This window comes from Micromesistius poutassou (genome assembly GCF_964030765.1).
Source record: "Micromesistius poutassou genome assembly, chromosome: 2".
Lineage (NCBI taxonomy): Eukaryota > Metazoa > Chordata > Actinopteri > Gadiformes > Gadidae > Micromesistius > Micromesistius poutassou.
Genome location: NC_140272.1, coordinates 23,349,200 through 23,368,858, shown reverse-complemented (window position 1 = coordinate 23,368,858; position 19,659 = coordinate 23,349,200). Strand labels below are relative to the sequence as shown.

At 47.0% G+C, this 19,659-nt stretch overlaps 1 protein-coding gene across 1 annotated transcript; it reads right to left on the bottom strand.

Annotated features, from left to right (window-relative positions):
* Window positions 1-1,358: 1,358 nt before the first annotated feature.
* Window positions 1,359-19,165, bottom strand: LOC311338279 (solute carrier family 2, facilitated glucose transporter member 11-like; the record flags this gene model as incomplete). Its single annotated transcript, XM_084463504.1, has 12 exons — window positions 1,359-1,574; window positions 2,127-2,254; window positions 5,757-5,832; window positions 7,640-7,741; window positions 8,402-8,512; window positions 10,004-10,191; window positions 12,781-12,929; window positions 17,007-17,136; window positions 17,415-17,539; window positions 18,122-18,282; window positions 18,824-18,928; window positions 19,142-19,165. 12 exons carry the CDS (start codon window positions 19,163-19,165, stop codon window positions 1,359-1,361), a joined length of 1,515 nt encoding a protein of 504 aa, XP_084319630.1.
* Window positions 19,166-19,659: the final 494 nt, after the last annotated feature.

Here is a 19,659-nt window from a genome sequence, read left to right as displayed (position 1 = left end):
ATAATATTAATATATAATAAATATATAATATAATATTAATATATAATAAATATATAATATAATATAACAGCAGACAGAAGAACCGATAACTCCTGCTCTTTATACTGATTCAGGCGGTCTGCTGCTAACCTCACGCTCTCAGCAGAACACAGAACACAGAATCACACGGTCAACAGGAGGGGCTCTGAGCCCGGGCCCCGCTGTCCTCATGGACCAGCCTCTGTCCTCATGGACCAGCCTCTGTCCTCATAGACCAGCCTCTGTCCTCATGGACCAGCCTCTGTCCTCATGGACCAGCCTCTGTCCTCATGGACCAGCCTCCCAGCCTCCCAGCCTCACTACGCTGTCCTCATGGACCAGCCTCCCAGCCTCCCAGCCTCACTACGCAGTCCTCAGGGACCAGCCTCTGTCCTCATGGACCAGCCTCCCAGCCTCACTACGCTGTCCTCATGGACCAGCCTCCCAGCCTCCCAGCCTCCCAGCCTCACTACGCTGTCCTCATGGACCAGCCTCCCAGCCTCCCAGCCTCCCAGCAGGCCGTACGCGTGTCACCTGAGCAGCAGCTCAACCAGCAGGCGTCATGTGTCGTCACGGCGCCACTTTGTGTTGCCACTTTGTGTTTGGGCTGTTTAACCATCATTAACAAGTATTTTCAAAAGGGAGCGATGAAGATGAATGTACATAGGGCTATGAAGAGCAAGGTATCACAGGACATTTATTTTCCTTTGCATGAGAACATACTTCTTCTTTGCGATTGGTGATCATTGGTTACAAGTTCATTATTGTGCTCTGGTTTCATAGTCGTGACATCCACACAGTTCAAGACAGCGGCGTGTGTGCCCATTTACATTTACATTTAGGGCATTTAGCGCTTTTATCCAAAGCGACTTACAATAAGTACATTTGTCAGAAGAAGTGAAACAATATATCGCCGTCGGTACAGTAAGGACGTTCATAGAGTGTGCCCCACTGAATACTTATCCAGGATTTGTGCTTTCAAAAAAATATGAACGAATGTGTCAGGCCTCAGCTAAACCCAACGCCACTGACTAGAAGTAGAGAAAAACGTTTAACGTCGTCTTTCGGACAAAATGTCTCAGTCGTCATGGCAACGGTCATCAAGGACCAGCAGTGAGGCGAGTAGATCTCTCAGAGTTTCCGTCGGGGGGTCGGGGGACGGGGAGACGTCCGGTCGGACGGACCCACCAGAGGAGCGCCCCCTACAGGGCGGTGGACCCACCAGGGGAGCGCCCCCTACAGGGCGGTGGACCCACCAGAGGAGAGCGCCCCCTACAGGGCGGTGGACCCACCAGGGGAGCGCCCCCTACAGGGCGGTGGACCCACCAGGGGAGCGCCCCCTACAGGGCGGTGGCCAGGCCCACCTCCCCCAGCTGGTACTGGGCGGCAGCAGGCTGGCTCTTCTCCGGCTGCCCTTTGAAGTTGAGCTTGTGGAACTCGCTGGTGATCTCTGCGAGCGTCTTGCCTTTGGTCTCGGGGAGGAAGAAGCCGACGAACACGGCCGACAGCAGGCAGACGCCCGCGAACGGCACGAAGCAGTACTGGCCCAGAGAACTCTGTGGTGGGGCAGACAGGAAGCTGTCAAGAGCAGTGACCTCTGTGGCGGGGCAGACAGGAAGCTGTCAGAGCAGGTGAGGACGGCCCAGTGATGGCCGACGCGCTACGTGGTTCACTCCCGTATTTTGATCTAGCTGCCAGGTAGAGAATATCATTCACAGAATAGAACAAAACACAATTTCTGAGTTTAAAATGTCGGATCACTAAATCACAAGTTTATAGGTTAATTATTAATTGATTTCGTTTATATATATTATATAAAATACCACAATATGTGTTGCACACAGTGAAGTATCCGTGTGTGTGTGTGCGTGCGTGCGTGCGTGTGTGTGTGTGTATTTGTGTGAGTGTGTGTGTGTGTGTGTGTGAGTGAGTGAGTGAGTGAGTGAGTGAGTGAGTGAGTGTGTGTGCGTGCGTGCGTGCGTGTGTATATTTGTGTGTGTGTGTGTGTGTGTGTGTGTGTGTGTGTGTGTGTGTGTGTGTGTGTGTGTGTGTGTGTGTGTGCGTGCGTGCGTGCGTGCGTGCGTGTGTGCGTGCATGTGTGTGTGTACCACTAAGAAGGGGAACAGCATCCCGACCACGAAGAGGTTGATCCACATCATGGAGCCGGCGACCATGTAGGCAGCGGGCCGCGCCGTCTGACTGAAGAGCTCCGTGGGCAGGACCCCCGTCACGCCCGCTGCACACACACACACACACACACACACACACACACACACACACACACACACACACACACACACACACACACACACACACACACACACATCAGGACCCCCGTCACGCCCGCTGCACTCACACACACACACACACACACACACATCAGGACCCCCGTCACGCCCGCTGCACACACACACACACACACACACACACACACACACACACACACACACACACACACACACACACACACACACACACACACACACACACACACACACACACACACACATCAGGACCCCCGTCACGCCCGCTGCACTCACACACACACACACACACACACACATCAGGACCCCCGTCACGCCCGCTGCACTCACACACACACACACACACACACACATCAGGACCCCCGTCACGCCCGCTGCACACACACACACACACACACACACACACACACACACACACACACACACACACACACACACACACACATCAGGACCCCCGTCACGCCCGCTGCACTCACACACACACACACACACACACACATCAGGACCCCCGTCACGCCCGCTGCACACACACACACACACACACACACACACACACGCACACGCCCTAACCCTAACTATAGTTAGATACTAACCCTATCTATAGTTAGATACTAACCCTAACCCTAACTATAGTTAGATACTAACCCTATCTATAGTTAGATACTAACCCTAACTATAGTTAGATACTAACCCTATCTATAGTTAGATACTAACCCTAACCCTAACTATAGTTAGATACTAACCCTATCTATAGTTAGATACTAACCCTAACTATAGTTAGATACTAACCCTAACCCTAACTATAGTTAGATACTAACCCTAACCCTAACTACAGTTAGATATTAACCCTTAACACAGACTCTGGCAAAATCTCAATACTAATGCTACTAGACCTCAGTGCTGCATTCGACACTGTAGACCATACAATACTTTGGGACAGATTAGAAAACTGGGTGGGGCTTTCAGGCACAGTCTTAAATTGGTTTAGGTCCTACCTACAAAATAGGAACTACTTTGTTTCCATTGGCGACTTTGTTTCAGAATCAACCAATGTGACATGTGGAGTCCCACAAGGTTCGATCTTAGGACCCTCTCTATTCATCTACATGCTCCCACTAGGGCAAATCATGCAAAATAACAATATTGACCATCATTGCTATGCTGATGACACGCAAATCTATGTATCTCTATCACCAAATGACTATCGGCCCATAGATCTGTTGTGCCAGTGCATTGAGCAAGTCAAAGACTGGATGTGCCGAAATTTCCTTCAACTAAATGAGGACAAAACCGAGATAATTGTATTTGGTGCTAAAACCGAAAGGCTTAAAGTTACCCAACACCTTCACTCTCTGTCCCTGAAAACCTCAATCAAAGCCAGAAATCTAGGGGTTATCATGGATTCAGATTTACATTTCGACAGTCACATCAAATCAGTTACAAAATCTGCATATTATCACCTTAAAAACGTAGCAAGACTTAGAGGGCTCATGTCAACCAAAGACTTACAAAAACTTGTACATGCCTTTATCACTATCAAGCTTGATTACTGCAATGGTCTCCTTACAGGTCTCTCAAAAAAAACTTTAAAGCAACTACAGCTTGTTCAGAACGCTGCTGCTAGAGTTCTAACAAAGACCAAAAAATTAACATATTACACCAATTCTTAAATTGTTACATTGGCTCCCTGTATGTCAGAGAATTTATTTTAAAATCATGTTGCTAACCTATAAATCCCTACATGGTTTAGGGCCAAAATATTTAACTGATATGCTTCCACTACATAAGCCTTCTAGACCACTAAGATCTTCTGAGACCAATCTGTTAATTATCCCCAGAGTCAACACAAAACATGGGGAAGCAGGATTTAGTTACTATGCAACAAATAGCTGGAATAAACTCCCTGAGGATTTAAGACTTGCCCCAACTCTGACAGCTTTCAAAACAAGACTGAAGACTTTTATTTTGCTTTAACTTTCTGCTAAATCTTAAATCTACAATGCTTCTATCTATTTTTATTTTATTACTAACTTTATTTTCTCACTTTCTAAAATGCTTTTTTTTTTAACTTTGCCTTTATTTTCTATCTATTTAAATTTTTGACTTATCTATTATTTTCTTTTATTGTATGCCAATGTTTATATGTGAAGCACTTTGAATCTGCCTTGTGTATGAAAAGTGCTATATAAATAAAGTTGCCTTGCCTTCTAACCCTAACTATAGTTAGATACTAACCCTAACCCTAACTATAGTTAAATACTAACCCTTACCCTAACCCTAACTATAGTTAGATACTAACCCTAACCCTAACTATAGTTAGATACTAACCCTAACTATAGTTAGATACTAACCCTAACTATAGTTAGATACTAACCCTAACTACAGTTAGATACTAACCCTAACTATAGTTAGATACTAACCCTAACTATAGTTAGATACTAACCCTAACTACAGTTAGATACTAACCCTAACTATAGTTAGATACTAACCCTAACTATAGTTAGATACTAACCCTAACTACAGTTAGATACTAACCCTAACTATAGTTAGATACTAACCCTAACCCTATCTATAGTTAGATACTAACCCTAACTATAGTTAGATACTAACCCTAACCCTATCTATAGTTAGATACTAACCCTAACTACAGTTAGATACTAACCCTAACTACAGTTAGATACTAACCCTAACTACAGTTAGATACTAACCCTATCTATAGTTAGATACTAACCCTAACTACAGTTAGATACTAACCCTAACTACAGTTAGATACTAACCCTATCTATAGTTAGATACTAACCCTAACTATAGTTAGATACTAACCCTAACCCTAACTATAGTTAGATACTAACCCTAACCCTAACTATAGTTAGATACTAACCCTAACCCTAACTATAGTTAGATACTAACCCTAACCCTAACTATAGTTAGATACTAACCCTAACCCTAACTATAGTTAGATACTAACCCTAACTATAGTTAGATACTAACCCTAACTATAGTTAGATACTAACCCTAACTATAGTTAGATACTAACCCTAACTACAGTTAGATACTAACCCTAACCCTAACTATAGTTAGATACTAACCCTAACTATAGTTAGATACTAACCCTAACTACAGTTAGATACTAACCCTAACTATAGTTGGTACATAATAGTTTGATGGGTTTTTCCCTGTGGGGCTGAATCATAATGAGTGATCCTAACCATCATCATAAAGAAATCACATCATGTTCATATTTTTATGGCACACGTTGTGGATCGCATCAGACTGGAGATCAGACACGTTTTGCTCCATCACATTTATTATTCATCTTCTAAACGACTCTTATTCCTGGAGGTTCAGGGTGTATGAAAACAACGGAATGATAGCGTTGAGCTGGAGAGCTGAGGGTGAATGTCATGAGATATGGTGGGAAAGGCTCCCGAAGCTGGAAGAGAGAGCTGAAGGGAGGAGTGAGAGCGGACCGACCTGGGCCCATGCCAAAGCTCAGGATGTAGGTGAAGATGCAGGTCATACTCAGGTAGGGCATCCAGGAGACCACATGCTGTTCAGAGACAGGAGTCACAGCTGTACAACATCTAGTGAACAGCAGAGCCTTTCAGTGAACACGTCTTTAACAAGGATCCACCCCAGGCTCCGTGAGGAGGGGGGAGGGAGGGAGGGAGGGACTAGGGAGGGAGGGACTAGGGAGGGTCTAGGGAGGGAGGGAGGGACTAGGGAGGGAGGGAGGGACTAGGGAGGGACTAGGGAGGGAGGGAGGGACTAGGGAGGGAGGGAGGGACTAGGGAGGGACTAGGGAGGGTCTAGGGAGGGACTAGGGAGGGACTAGGGAGGGTCTAGGGAGGGAGGGAGGGACAAGGGAGGGACTAGGGAGGGAGGGACTAGGGAGGGACTAGGGAGGGAGGGAGGGACTAGGGAGGGTCTAGGGAGGGAGGGAGGGACTAGGGAGGGAGGGAGGGACTAGGGAGGGACTAGGGAGGGACTAGGGAGGGACTAGGGAGGGTCTAGGGAGGGAGGGAGGGACTAGGGAGGGACTAGGGAGGGAGGGAGGGACTAGGGAGGGACTAGGCTATTCCACAGAGCCTGAGGTGAGTCATTGTTTTAGTATGTACTACACGTGAACACAAATAAACAAGATAACACTTTTTGCCGTAATTTATTTGTTTTTATTAACGGTTATTTGTTTTTATTAGCGTGACGAGACGACCGTCACGCGCAATGAAAACAGTATCCCGAGTTTGAGATCTCAGTCATGGGATATTGCCCAATACCCCGAGACAGAAAACCAATCAAATTGCACCATCTTAGGAGGCTCACGTGTAGCATAGACTTAAGTGTTCATGAAAATGTAAATATATACAACCATGAATTAAAACCAAACAATCTGTTTTAGATGGATGTGAACTCTGTTTCTACCAAACGTATTAATGTAAACGTATGAATGTAAACGTATTCATGTAAACGTATTAATGTAAACGTATTCATGTAAACGTATTCATGTAAACGTATTCATGTAAACGTATTAATGTAAACGTATGAATGTAAACGTATTCATGTAAACGCATGAATGTAAACGTATGAATGTAAACGCATGAATGTAAACGTATTAATGTAAACGCATGAATGTAAACGTATTAATGTAAATGTATTAATGCAAAAACTTATTAATGTAAACGTATTAATGTAAACGTATTAATGTAAACATATTAATGTAAATGTATTAATGTAAATGTAGTAATATAAATGTATTAATGTAAACATATTAATGTAAATGCATATTCCCTGATTGTAGCGTCTCAGTAGGACAGAAAAACGCAGATGCTCTTGGATTGCGTTCAGAGCCAGAGCTGTCCAGTAGTGGGGGGGTCACCTCAGAGGACAGAGCTGTCCAGTAGTGGGGGGGTCACCTCAGAGGACAGAGCTGTCCAGTAGTGGGGGGGTCACCTCAGAGGACAGAGCTGTCCAGTAGTGGGGGGGTCACCTCAGAGGACAGAGCTGTCCAGTAGTGGGGGGGTTACCTCAAAGGACAGAGCTGTCCAGTAGTGGGGGGGTCACCTCAGAGGACAGAGCTGTCCAGTAGTGGGGGGGTCACCTCAGAGGACAGAGCTGTCCAGTAGTGGGGGGGTCACCTCAGAGGACAGAGCTGTCCAGTAGTGGGGGGGTCACCTCAGAGGACAGAGCTGTCCAGTAGTGGGGGGGTTACCTCAAAGGACAGAGCTGTCCAGTAGTGGGGGGGTCACCTCAGAGGACAGAGCTGTCCAGTAGTGGGGGGGTCACCTCAGAGGACAGAGCTGTCCAGCAGTGGGGGGGTTACCTCAAAGGACAGGGCTGTCCAGTAGTGGGGGGGTTACCTCAAAGGACAGGGCGACGGTGAAGACCACGGCCCAGCAGCACATCAGCACGTAGCCCCCCATCAACATGAAGCGCCGCCCCTTCAGCTCAACCAGAAGATTCTGAGCAGAGCAGCAGAAAGAATCATTCTTTACACTCCTGTTAGAATTGTACGTTACACGATCGACCTTTCACCTTTAGCGGGTACCAATCAAATGATTAAGCAGGTACAAATGATCAATATTGTTATTGATCCATTATTCTGAATTGAGGGTTTTAGTTGAGCTGGATATCGAGTATCGCTCACTACAATACTCTGTAGCATACTCTGTAGCTGACACACACTATACTGATACACACTATACTGATACACACTATACTGACACACACTATACTGATACACTATACTGACACACACTATACTGATACACTATACTGACACACACTATACTGACACACACTATACTGACACACACTATACTGATACACTATACTGACACACACTATACTGACACACACTATACTGACACACACTATACTGATACACTATACTGACACACACTATACTGACACACACTTTACTATAGTGTGTGTCAGTATAGTGTATCACTCTAGTGTGTGTCAGTATACTGACACACACAGGATCTAGTGTGTGTCAGTATACTGACACACACTATAGTAAAGTGTCTGACATACACTATACACACACACAGAATGAGGACACACACTATAGTGACACATAGAATAAGGACACACACTATACTTACACACACAATACTTACACACAGTATACAGGCAGAGAATTCACATGCGCCAGTACCAATGGTAATGTACTGGATCTTCTCTACGGAGATCCCAGCCTCTTTAAACACGTATGATGCATATAAATAGATCTGGAGGGGACAATAGGACAAGTGTTCTACAACGGTTCATGAGTCGTTCTGTGTGCTTCAGCTCAAATAACTCACCTCTTATGAGCTCAGCTCAGCTTTTTTCTGCATAGCCCAAGTAATGAGGCCTAATTCACTGCCTAATTGCCTAATTCAGTCCATTTGATCTCAAATAAAACCCTACAGGCATCCTCGAGCAAGATGTCCAACCCCTAACTGCTCAAAGATAATGTATCATAAAACATATAATATCAATTATAACATCAATTGTACGTCACTTTGGATAAAAGCATGTTAAAGCTGCTTGATATTATTATGTACAGATATATGAGACACACGGTACGCATGAAAACACAGGATCAAATATTGATGGGGAATATCCCATTTCTAACAGGCCCGGACGCAGGCCGCAGCTCCCGGCTCACCCACGCACCTGATACCTGAGGATGAATATCATGGACACATGAATTATAGACACAAGCAGCGGGACAGTCAGGACGCAGCCAGCACAGCCCCGGGCCCCTGCACCCAGCGGCTCCCTCACACCACGGTCTGTACCGCAGCACAGACACCAACACCACAGAGAGACCAGCAGCACAGACACTAACACCACAGAGGGACCAGCAGCACAGACACTAACACCACAGAGGGACCAGCAGCACAGACACCAACACCACAGAGGGACCAGCAGCACAGACACCAACACCACAGAGGGACCAGCAGCACAGACACACTAACACCACAGAGAGACCAGCAGCACAGACACACTAACACCACAGAGGGACCAGCAGCACAGACACACTAACACCACAGAGGGACCAGCAGCACAGACACCAACACCACAGAGGGACCAGCAGCACAGACACACTAACACCACAGAGAGACCAGCAGCACAGACACACTAACACCACAGAGGGACCAGCAGCACAGACACTAACACCACAGAGGGACCAGCAGCACAGACACTAACACCACAGAGGGACCAGCAGGAGAAGGCAGCCGCTCGGAGACTCGTTCACACATCTACAGTGAGCACATGGTGGTGTTTTACAATATAGGCAGAACACGTAAAGGCCCCGCCCCTCTAGGGCCCCGCCCCTCTAGGGCCCCACCCTCTAGGGCCCCGCCCCTCTAGGACCCCGCCCCTCTAGGGCCCCGCCCCTCTAGGGCCCCACCCCTCTAGGGCCCCGCCCCTCTAGGGCCCCACGCCTCTAGGGCCCCGCCCCTCTAGGGCCCCGCCCCTCTAGCCCCCCCCTCTAGGGCCCCACCCCTCTAGGGCCCCGCCCCTCTAGGGCCCCGCCCCTCTAGGGGCCCACCCCTCTAGGGCCCCGCCCCTCTAGGGCCCCACCCCTCCAGGGCCCCGCCCCTCTAGGGCTCTCACCCTCTAGGGCCCCGCCCCTCTAGGGCCCCGCCCCTCTAGGGCCCTACCCCTCTAGGGCCCCACCCCTCTAGGGCCCCGCCCCTCTAGCCCCCCCCTCTAGCCCCCCCCCTCACCGAGTCGTTGCCACACAGCTGCATGGCGCTGCTGATGATGACGACGGAGAGCAGCTGCCAGCGGTGGCTCCGGTCGGCCAGCAGCTCCCAGGGCCGGCGCGGCCGCAGCCCCGCGCTCTGAGCCTGCTCCTCCAGGATCTCCTCCAGCTCCCCGGAGCCCACCTCACAGCCCCGCAGCCGGCGCAGGGCTGCACACACACACACACACACACACACACACACACAGAGCATAACACACACACACACAGACACACACACACACACACACACACACAGACACACACACACACACACAGAGCATAACACACACACACACAGACACACACACACACACACACACACAGACACACACACACACAGAGCATAACACACACACACACACACACACACACACACACACACAGAGCATAACACACACACAGAGCATAACACACACACAGACACACACACAGAGCATAACACACACACACACACACACACACACAGAGCATAACACACACACACACACACACACAGAGCATAACACACACACACACACACACACACACACACACACACACACAGAGCATAACACACACACACACACACACACACCATAACACACACACACACACACACACACACACACAGAGCATAACACACACACACACACACACACACACACACAGAGCTCTGTTGGGGCTTATCCATGTATATCCATATACTGTATATCCATGTATATCCATGTATATATATATATATATCCATATATATATCCATGTGTATCCATGTATATATATCCATATATATATATATATATCCATGTATATATATTTAAGCAATAGATCACGACAGGCTGTGGTATACGGTCATTATACCACAGTTAAGGGACGGCGACCCCCTTCACTGTGGTATAATGACCGTATATCACTGACTGAAGTGATCTATTGCTTTTATAAAACGGTTACGTAAGTGTGGCGAAATGAAAGTCATAGACACCCTCAATTTTGAAAAAGCTAGAAAGTCGGAAAAGCATTTTTTTTTAACGAATACAAAAAAGTAGTCCCTCCTGGCTGCCTGCAAAGTGTACGGCGGTTGCTATGCAACACACTGTAGCGTCCTTCAGAGAGAAGGCTAGAGACGGTAGCTCGGTTCACCGGCAATTTAGCCTACTATCGAGTTCACTCACCGTGTGCCTATTGCTGTACAACATTTCCACCCTCTCCACCAATCAACATGTTTTTTAGGCTTCAGTGAACTATGCTATTGCTTTTATATATAAATAAACAACAGTTCAAGTTAGGCGCGGAGTGATACTGAACTCTGTAAACTGAACGGGCGTCATAGCTGTGTGTATATGCTCTATAGACCGAGTCGGCAAGCAAGGAAACGTCACTTCCGGTCAGGGCCGTGGGGGAAAACAAACCGTTTTCCCCATACACACTCATGCAAAAAGGCGGTATTTTAAACCTTTGTCAAACGCTTGTCCGCTGTCATTTCTTGGTTTGAATCACTTGTATATGCTGTCAAAGGGCTATATATTTAAAAAATTATCATGATCGGGTCGATTGTTGTCCGTATATTTTTTAAAAAGTGGATCTTTCACAGTTGGTCTTCCCCCACAGCGTTGAGTCTCTTGCTGTCATGTCTTACTTTCAGTCACTTGTATGTGCTGACAAAGAGCTTTATCTTAAAAAACTTGAAATGTGTGACTGAAAGTAAGACATGACAGCAAGAGACAAACACTTGCCGCGTTTTTACGATATAGATCCGGCCGGCGACCAAGGGAACACCCACCTAGACTCAACGCTGTGGGGGAAGACCAACTGTGAAAGATCCACTTTTTAAAAAATATACGGACAACAATCGACCCGATCATGATAATTTTTTTAATATATAGCCCTTTGACAGCATATACAAGTGATTCAAACCAAGAAATGACAGCGGACAAGCGTTTGACAAAGGTTTAAAATACCGCCTTTTTGCATGAGTGTGTATGGGGAAAACGGTTTGTTTTCCCCCACGGCCCTGACCGGAAGTGACGTTTCCTTGCTTGCTGACTCGGTCTATATACAACAGTTGGGAACCAATCAGATTGCTTGATTTAAGCCACCTGTTTTATAAATATATATATATATAATCCATGTATATATATATATCCCTGTATATATATATATATATATATATATATCCCTGTATATCCATGTATATACAGGGGTGTATATATATATATATATATATCCATGTATATATATATATATATATATATATATATATATATATATATATATATATATCCCTGTATATATATATATACATATCTGTATATATATATATATATATATCCCTGTATATACATGTATATATATATATATCCATGCATATATATATCCCTGTATATCCATGTATATATATATATATATATCCCTGTATATCCATGTATATATATATATATATATATATATATATATATATATCCATGCATATATATATATATCCCTGTATATCCATGTATATATATATATATATATAGATATATATATAACCATGTATATATATATATCCCTGTATATCCATGTATATATATATATATATATATCTATATATATATATATAGATATATATATCCCTGTATATATATCCCTGTATATATACCCATGTGTATATATATATATATATATATATATATATATATATATATATATCCCTGTATATATACCCATGTGTATATATATATATATATATATATATATATATATATATAGATATCCCTGTATATATACCCATGTGTGTGCTACCTTTGACGCAGGCCTCCTTGTCCCCGCGGTCGATCAGGAGGTACCGCGGGCTCTCGGGGAACCAGGGCAGGGTGAGCAGCTGGATGAAGCCCGGGATGGCGTTGCTCGCCAGGAGGTAGGGCCAGTACGGTTCACTGCCTAGGATCTCCCTGCGAAGGGAACACTTGGAGACTGAGACCAAGGAAACATGTCCCAAACACTGCTTATGGCAATGATTGTGTGTGTTTATACACATATATATGTCATGAAAAGTATCTGATTAATCTCATGATATATGTGATTAATCAGATTATACCAAATTAAATCCCAATATCAAAGCCCCCGAATGAGGATATTTAAATTTAAAAGACATTCCAGATTAGTAAAGTATGGAAAAACATGAATACCCTGGTAGAAAAGTACACCAGTGTTTATTTCTAGGCTGCTCTCTGATCTACAGGCTTTTCAATTATCTCTCTAGTGACCTCACCACTAGGTAGAACAGTTGAGTATCTTTCCAATGAGGGTTTATTCATACGTAAGTGGTGAACATAGCCAAAATGATGGCCGTGTTTAAATTACGTAACAAAAATTGTACGTTACTTAGCAAGCAGACTACAGCACTACATTCCACCCAGACACAGGCGCTCTGGGGCATAATGGCAGTAATGGTGGCCCTTTGGCCCTTTGGCCCTTTGGCCCTAACATTGGAGTGGACACGCATTTCGTACCCTTCCATTCCAGAGGTGCGCGACACGCGGCAAACAGCTGTATGAACTAATGTGTGTGATGGTCGTGATGACGTAATGTTTGGTCCACGCTGGCTATAAATGACGAGTCTTCATCTGAACATGCCACGGCGACCGGACTGCTACTGAGACGGCGTGTGGGGGGAAGCGTTGCACACGCTCAGGGATGATATCTATGAAAAGTCTCCACATGGCCTCCACCCTGAGCAAGAACAGGACACCCTCAGCCCCGTCCACACAGGCGAAAATGATCCGCTTTCCTTTGATGCGTTTCAGGAATATCTCCGTAAAGACGGATTCGTTGCGAAAATTCTAGCTTCAGAAACGCTGTAGTACATATTCAAGGCCACTGTGTGGTGCTGGTTCTCCACAAAGAAAAAGTCAATCAAGCCTGTGCGCTGTATACAAACATACAGTCAAGGAGGAGAAAGCAGTTGTTAAACCTTGTAGATTGAGCAGAAATACTTTTTAATGTACAGTTAGTAATTCAATTCACCAAGGGGCTGTATTTAAAGCTACAAAAATAATCCCCCCAAAAAAATCAACGCAACGCTCTAACGTCGCCTAGCTGGTGGGGGGGGGGGGGGGGGGGCGATGACGTCATCGTTTGCATTTCAGGCGTCCACACGAATCCTAACACGAAAACGCATAGGTCTGTTTTTATCTGATCCACCTTCGGACCTGGTTTCAGAAAAGTGTGTTTTCGGGCACCGGATCCGCCGGGTCCGTCTGGACGGTCGGCCCAAACGCAAAAGACTTTCACCAATAAATCGGCTCGGTGTGGACGGGGCCTCGGTGTGGACGGGGCCTCGGTGTGGAGATCATTAACGCCCTGGGTGACCATTAACGCCCTGGGTGACACGGTAACCTTACAGCGACCGTCCACGTCAGCCCGTGCTCATGAGTAAGGGCTCAGGATCGAGTCGTGGGCCTATGAATGAACACACTATTAAGGACGATCCAATGCCACGCATCCAGGACACTCTCTGGCCGCTGTCCTCAGTGCTTCAGCACGCTGTGTCTCTGGGTACTGACAGGTGGGGCCGACCCGGGTGTGGCCGACCCGGGTGTGGCCGACCCAGGTGGGGCCGACCGGGCTTCAGCGTTATTCCAGTGGAATGTGATGCCTTTTGGGTTATATAACACACCTGCTACGTTCCAGACTATGGACTGCGTCTCTGCGAGACGTGAAGACATCATCGTCCTGGTCATTGATTTTGCGGCAGATGTTGGAGCGTCTAGCCCGGATGTTCGACCGGCTGCGTAGTTTAAACCCTAAGCCATATAAATGACTCCTTTTCCGCGAGCAGGCTACCTACCTGGGGCACATTGTGTCCGCCCAAGGTGCTGCTACAGACCCCGGAGAAGGTTCACAAAGTCCTGGAGTGGCCCACACCCCGGAATGTTTCCGAGCTGTTTCCGAGCCAGTACATTGACTTGGCCTCTTACTGCCTCCGATTTGTGAAGGACTTTCCGATCATTGCCAAGCCCTCACCCAGAAGTACGCCCGGTTCCATTTGACGGCATAATGTCAGGAGGTGTTCTATGAACTGAAGAGGCTTCCGAGCACTGCGCCCATTTTGGAGTATCCGTCTGACAGAGGTGATCTAGTGCTCGACACAGGCGCCAGTGACTTTGGACCTTGACGAGAGGGTTTTGTTTCTTGACGAGAGGGTCTTGGCATATGACTGCACCACTAGGAGGGAGCTCTTAGCAGTGGAGTGGAGTTGACCGTTGTAGTATTTGTTGGGGAGACACTTTACTGTACGCACTGACCTGGCAGAGGGAGCCCGGGGGCCAGGTGGCCCGCTGGCACCCAGCATTGAGATGCAGATGCTCTGTCTGGAAGGCCCTGCCGTCGGTCCTCCCCGTTTACTACCAGAGTCAGACAGCCACGATGCAGAGCGCTTTCAGGACGGGGGGGCTTCAATGTGACCTGTTAAGCAGTCTGGGGTACGGCATTGTAGAAAAAAACCCAGGGAGGGCTGTCTCTAGTGGGGGTAGAAGAAGAGACCGTCCGTGCAGAGCTTACTCCGGTGGAGCTATGCTACCGAGCGTAGCTCCACCGGCCTGACACCCGACGTGATGCTGTTCGGCTGGGAGTTCACTGAGCCCATGGATCTGGGGGCTGGTTATCCAAACCAGAGCAGTGAGGCCAGGACGACTCCCCTCCACGTAATGAAGCCAAGAGAGAGACTGGACCTTTCCCATGGAATCACCAGGGGACGGGATCCTGTGTCAGTGTTCTTTCTGAGGGTGTATGTTGTTTTTGCATGCTGGAGTCATGTTAGTCGGAGTAGGGTTACAAAGGTACACTGCTAGGGTTACAAAGGTACACTGCCAAGTTAGGAGAGAGGTTACGGGGGGGGGGGGGGGGGGGCAGTAGATTCGTAGAAAGGTGGAGGAGACGGGAGGCGGAAGAGAAGGTTCAATTAGAAAGCATGCGGACAGGCGGGAAAGTTTAGCGATTGTCTTTGTCGCATCGAACGAAATCCCGGAAGAAATTATTACGCTTTACATCAGGAGTCTGTATCATTTGTGTGGTCAAAGGAATACATTTAAAACTGTGGTTACCAGCACAAGCTAAATACAGATATCCTGACAACAGTTTGGATTCAGAGGCTGGAAAGAAACACTATAAAAACAAGGTTTGACCCTCCAGCAGGCGCTCACTCTCGCATGGGAAGCAGAAGGACAGCTTACCACCTCACTGGCAATGACTTTGAAACAGCTGGCCATTTCCCCACAAGAGAGCATAAATCAAACATCTAAAACGGCAAGTACAAGTTCAAGCCTGCGGTAGAACAGTATTTTTTGCTTTACTAAATGAGTGAAATTATCTGGAAGTAAGTAGACAACACTCTTTTGTAATTATTGTATTGATAAACTTATTTTAGCCATCTTATTTTAACCATCTATATTGTTATAAAATAAACCCATCTTGACTTGTAATCCTTAGTCCTATTCTCAGTAGACCTGTGGTGGAACCACTTGTTTATCCTTGGTTGAAGGGCCCATGATGGCTACTTAACAAGGCCCCGTCTACACCCATTGCCCACTGTACACGTCCGTCGACAGATCTCATTGACTTTACATGGGACGCTCCCGAAATGCATTGTGGGTCCGTCCGTCAAGTCGGCTCCGTCTCTTGCGTCCAAAAGTTGAGAAAAGTTTAACTTTTCAGGCAGCGACGGATCCGTTGTCCAATCAGATCGCGTTATTATACACATTATACGCAGATCGTGTTTTACCCCATGCGTCGGACACGCCCACTCTCTTCCGTCGACGGACGTGTACAGCGGGCTTTTCTCGTTTCTCAACTTTTGGACGCAAGAGACGGAGCCGATTTGACGGACGGACCCACAATGCATTTCGGGAGTGTCCCATGTAAAGTCAATGAGATCCGTCGACGGACGTTACAGTGGGCACGAGGCGTAACAGCTGCTTACATGAAGATCATCTGTAGACTGATCTATGGAGTGGTCCCATGTGACCTACCTGAGCCCCACCACCTGCCCCAGCACCACCCCGAGGGCAGTGAAGACGGCGCAGGACAGGGACACCGCCCCCCGGAGGTGCTTGGGCGCGCTCTCCCCGAAGTACATGGGCTGCACGTTCATGCTGATGCCTGCAGAGGGAGGGTTGCCATACTTTAAAATAAGTAAAATAAGCAAGTAAGTAAAATGACGTTAAAGTTAAGTGATTGTTTGCAAAAATTTAAATTCTTATTGGGAGCTGAATTTGCATCTAGCGACAATTCAAAACATTTAACAATGATATTATGTCAAAATAAATTGTATTGGCCACATTTTTGAGGGTTTCTTCAGCCTCAAAGACTCTTTTATTTATCATTTAATGTGCGATGAAGGTATGAAACATGATGTGAACTTCGGCCTTTGGACATACCAGCATTTATTCCAACCAGAACACGTGAAATGATGATCATTTCAAATGACTTGGCGGCTCGGCTGGTCAGAGCCAGCAGGGAGGCGGACATCAGGAACACGTTGTTCAGCAGCATGCACTTCTTCCTTAGGGAAGGACCACAGGGGAACCACAGGGGAAACACAGGAGAACCACAGGAGAAACACAGGAGAACCACAGGAGTACCACAGGAGAAACACAGGAGAACCACAGGAGAAACACAGGAGTATAGTATGGTTAGATATGGAACAAAGATTCTGCAGGACAGATATAGGTCTCATGTTTCTTGTCAGATCAGTATTAGTGATCTGATGTCTCCAGACCACAGTAACTTATGTCTTGTGGTCTGCTCTGTGTAACCTCGTGTGTGTGGAGCTGTCTGCTCTCTGTAACCTCGTGTGTGTTTAAGGTGGTACTGATGAGGTGCGTGTTTGATCCCAGCCGCCATGCGTCACAAAGCGATGCCTGGACGCTTTTTTTTCATTCCACTATACGGTCGACGTGAGGGTTTGTTTGTGTCCGGTCGGTCAAGGGAGACGGAAAAAGTAAAAATGTAACCGATGGCGTTCACACATTGACACGTTTATTGTACCGATTGTTTTAAAGCTTGGAATCTAATCCAAGTGTTGAAGGTGCGTGTGCAGGCATAACATCACGTTAAGATACGTCATGGCAACGTCATAGATTACCTCCCGAAGCGGATGGTCATTGGTCCAGCAATAAGAGCGCCTGCAAGACCACCCAATGAGAACATGGACACTATGATGGTCCAGACCAGCGTCACCTGGTAGTCCTCCAGCTGCACGGACCAGCGCTCCCGCCATGTATCATTCACAAACCGCTGGATGAACTGCACACAAGAGTTAGTCAGTGTTGTTTCAGGCCCCGCGCACACACACACACGCACACACACGCACACGCACACGCACACACACACACGCACACACACACACACACACGCACACACGCACACGCACACGCACACACTCACACACACACACGCACGCACACGCACACGCACACGCACACGCACACACGCACACACACACTGTGGCGACCCGGCTCGGCGAGTGAACCGCCTCACTTCAATCAGCACGCGGTCCTCTGGGTCGTTAAGCCACAAAGTCACTTTTAATCAAACATAAAAGATCTTTCTTAAAAGAACAGAACGATAACCGGGTGGCTGTGCTGCCACGGCTGGACTCCCCTCTCACCCCCAGGGGCCCTCAGAGCCCTGAGGGCCCCTGGGAGCTGTAAGGTCTCCCCTGGGCCTCAGGTGCTCTGCAGCACCTTGATTGTCACAGGCCGGGTTGCCACAACACACACACACACACACACACACACACACACACACACAGAATGTGTAGAAGGATTGGGTCCTCAGAACGTACGTCTGTGGGCGCGTTGATGATGGCGAGGTTGTATCCGTACTGCAGCGTCCCCCCGATGGCGGTGGAGGTCACCATCAGCGCCAGCGTCCACGAGTGGCCCTGCTGCTGTGATCACGAGCGTCACATGATTCACTCAACAGATCTGGCAGTAAATACAGTTCTTATAAAAATGCTAAATATATTTCTACCACTACTAGGACATCAATAAATCCATAATGCCTTATCTCGTTTTACAAAAGTGGAGCAGTGTATAGATATGACAGTATAAACAGTGTATAGATGTAAAACTGTAATCTACAGACAAAAGAGTCACTTTACCCTCGGCGTGCCCTGGTCAGCCATGGTACCTTCCACAACGGATAAACAACGGACCAGGGGTGAATAAGCTCCGAAATACTGTTCAGGAATTCACTGTAACACAATACACAATACAACTCCCTTTCTAAACGCTCTTCATACAAACTAGAAGTGCAAGCTGCATGTGGAGAGAAGGAGAGGGAGAGAGAGAGGGAGGGAGAGAGAGAGGGAGAGAGAGGGAGAGGGAGAGAGAAATAGAAGGTGGGAGGAAACCAATACAGGTGGGGGGGGGGGGGGGGGGGGGGGTAACCAGTAAACCAATGATTTACTCTGGATTTACTTGTGCTTACTTATACTTATGCTAAATCCTGAACACGTGTGCTCAGTGGTTGTAAAATACAATTGAATAATAATTGTAATTAAGTGTTAATTCAAATGAATACATGGTTGAAAGTTTGACCACCGTGAAGGGCTGTACAGTGCGTTACAGCCCGCAGACAGCGGGTGTGTCCAGCAGATGGCGCTGTCATAACGTGATG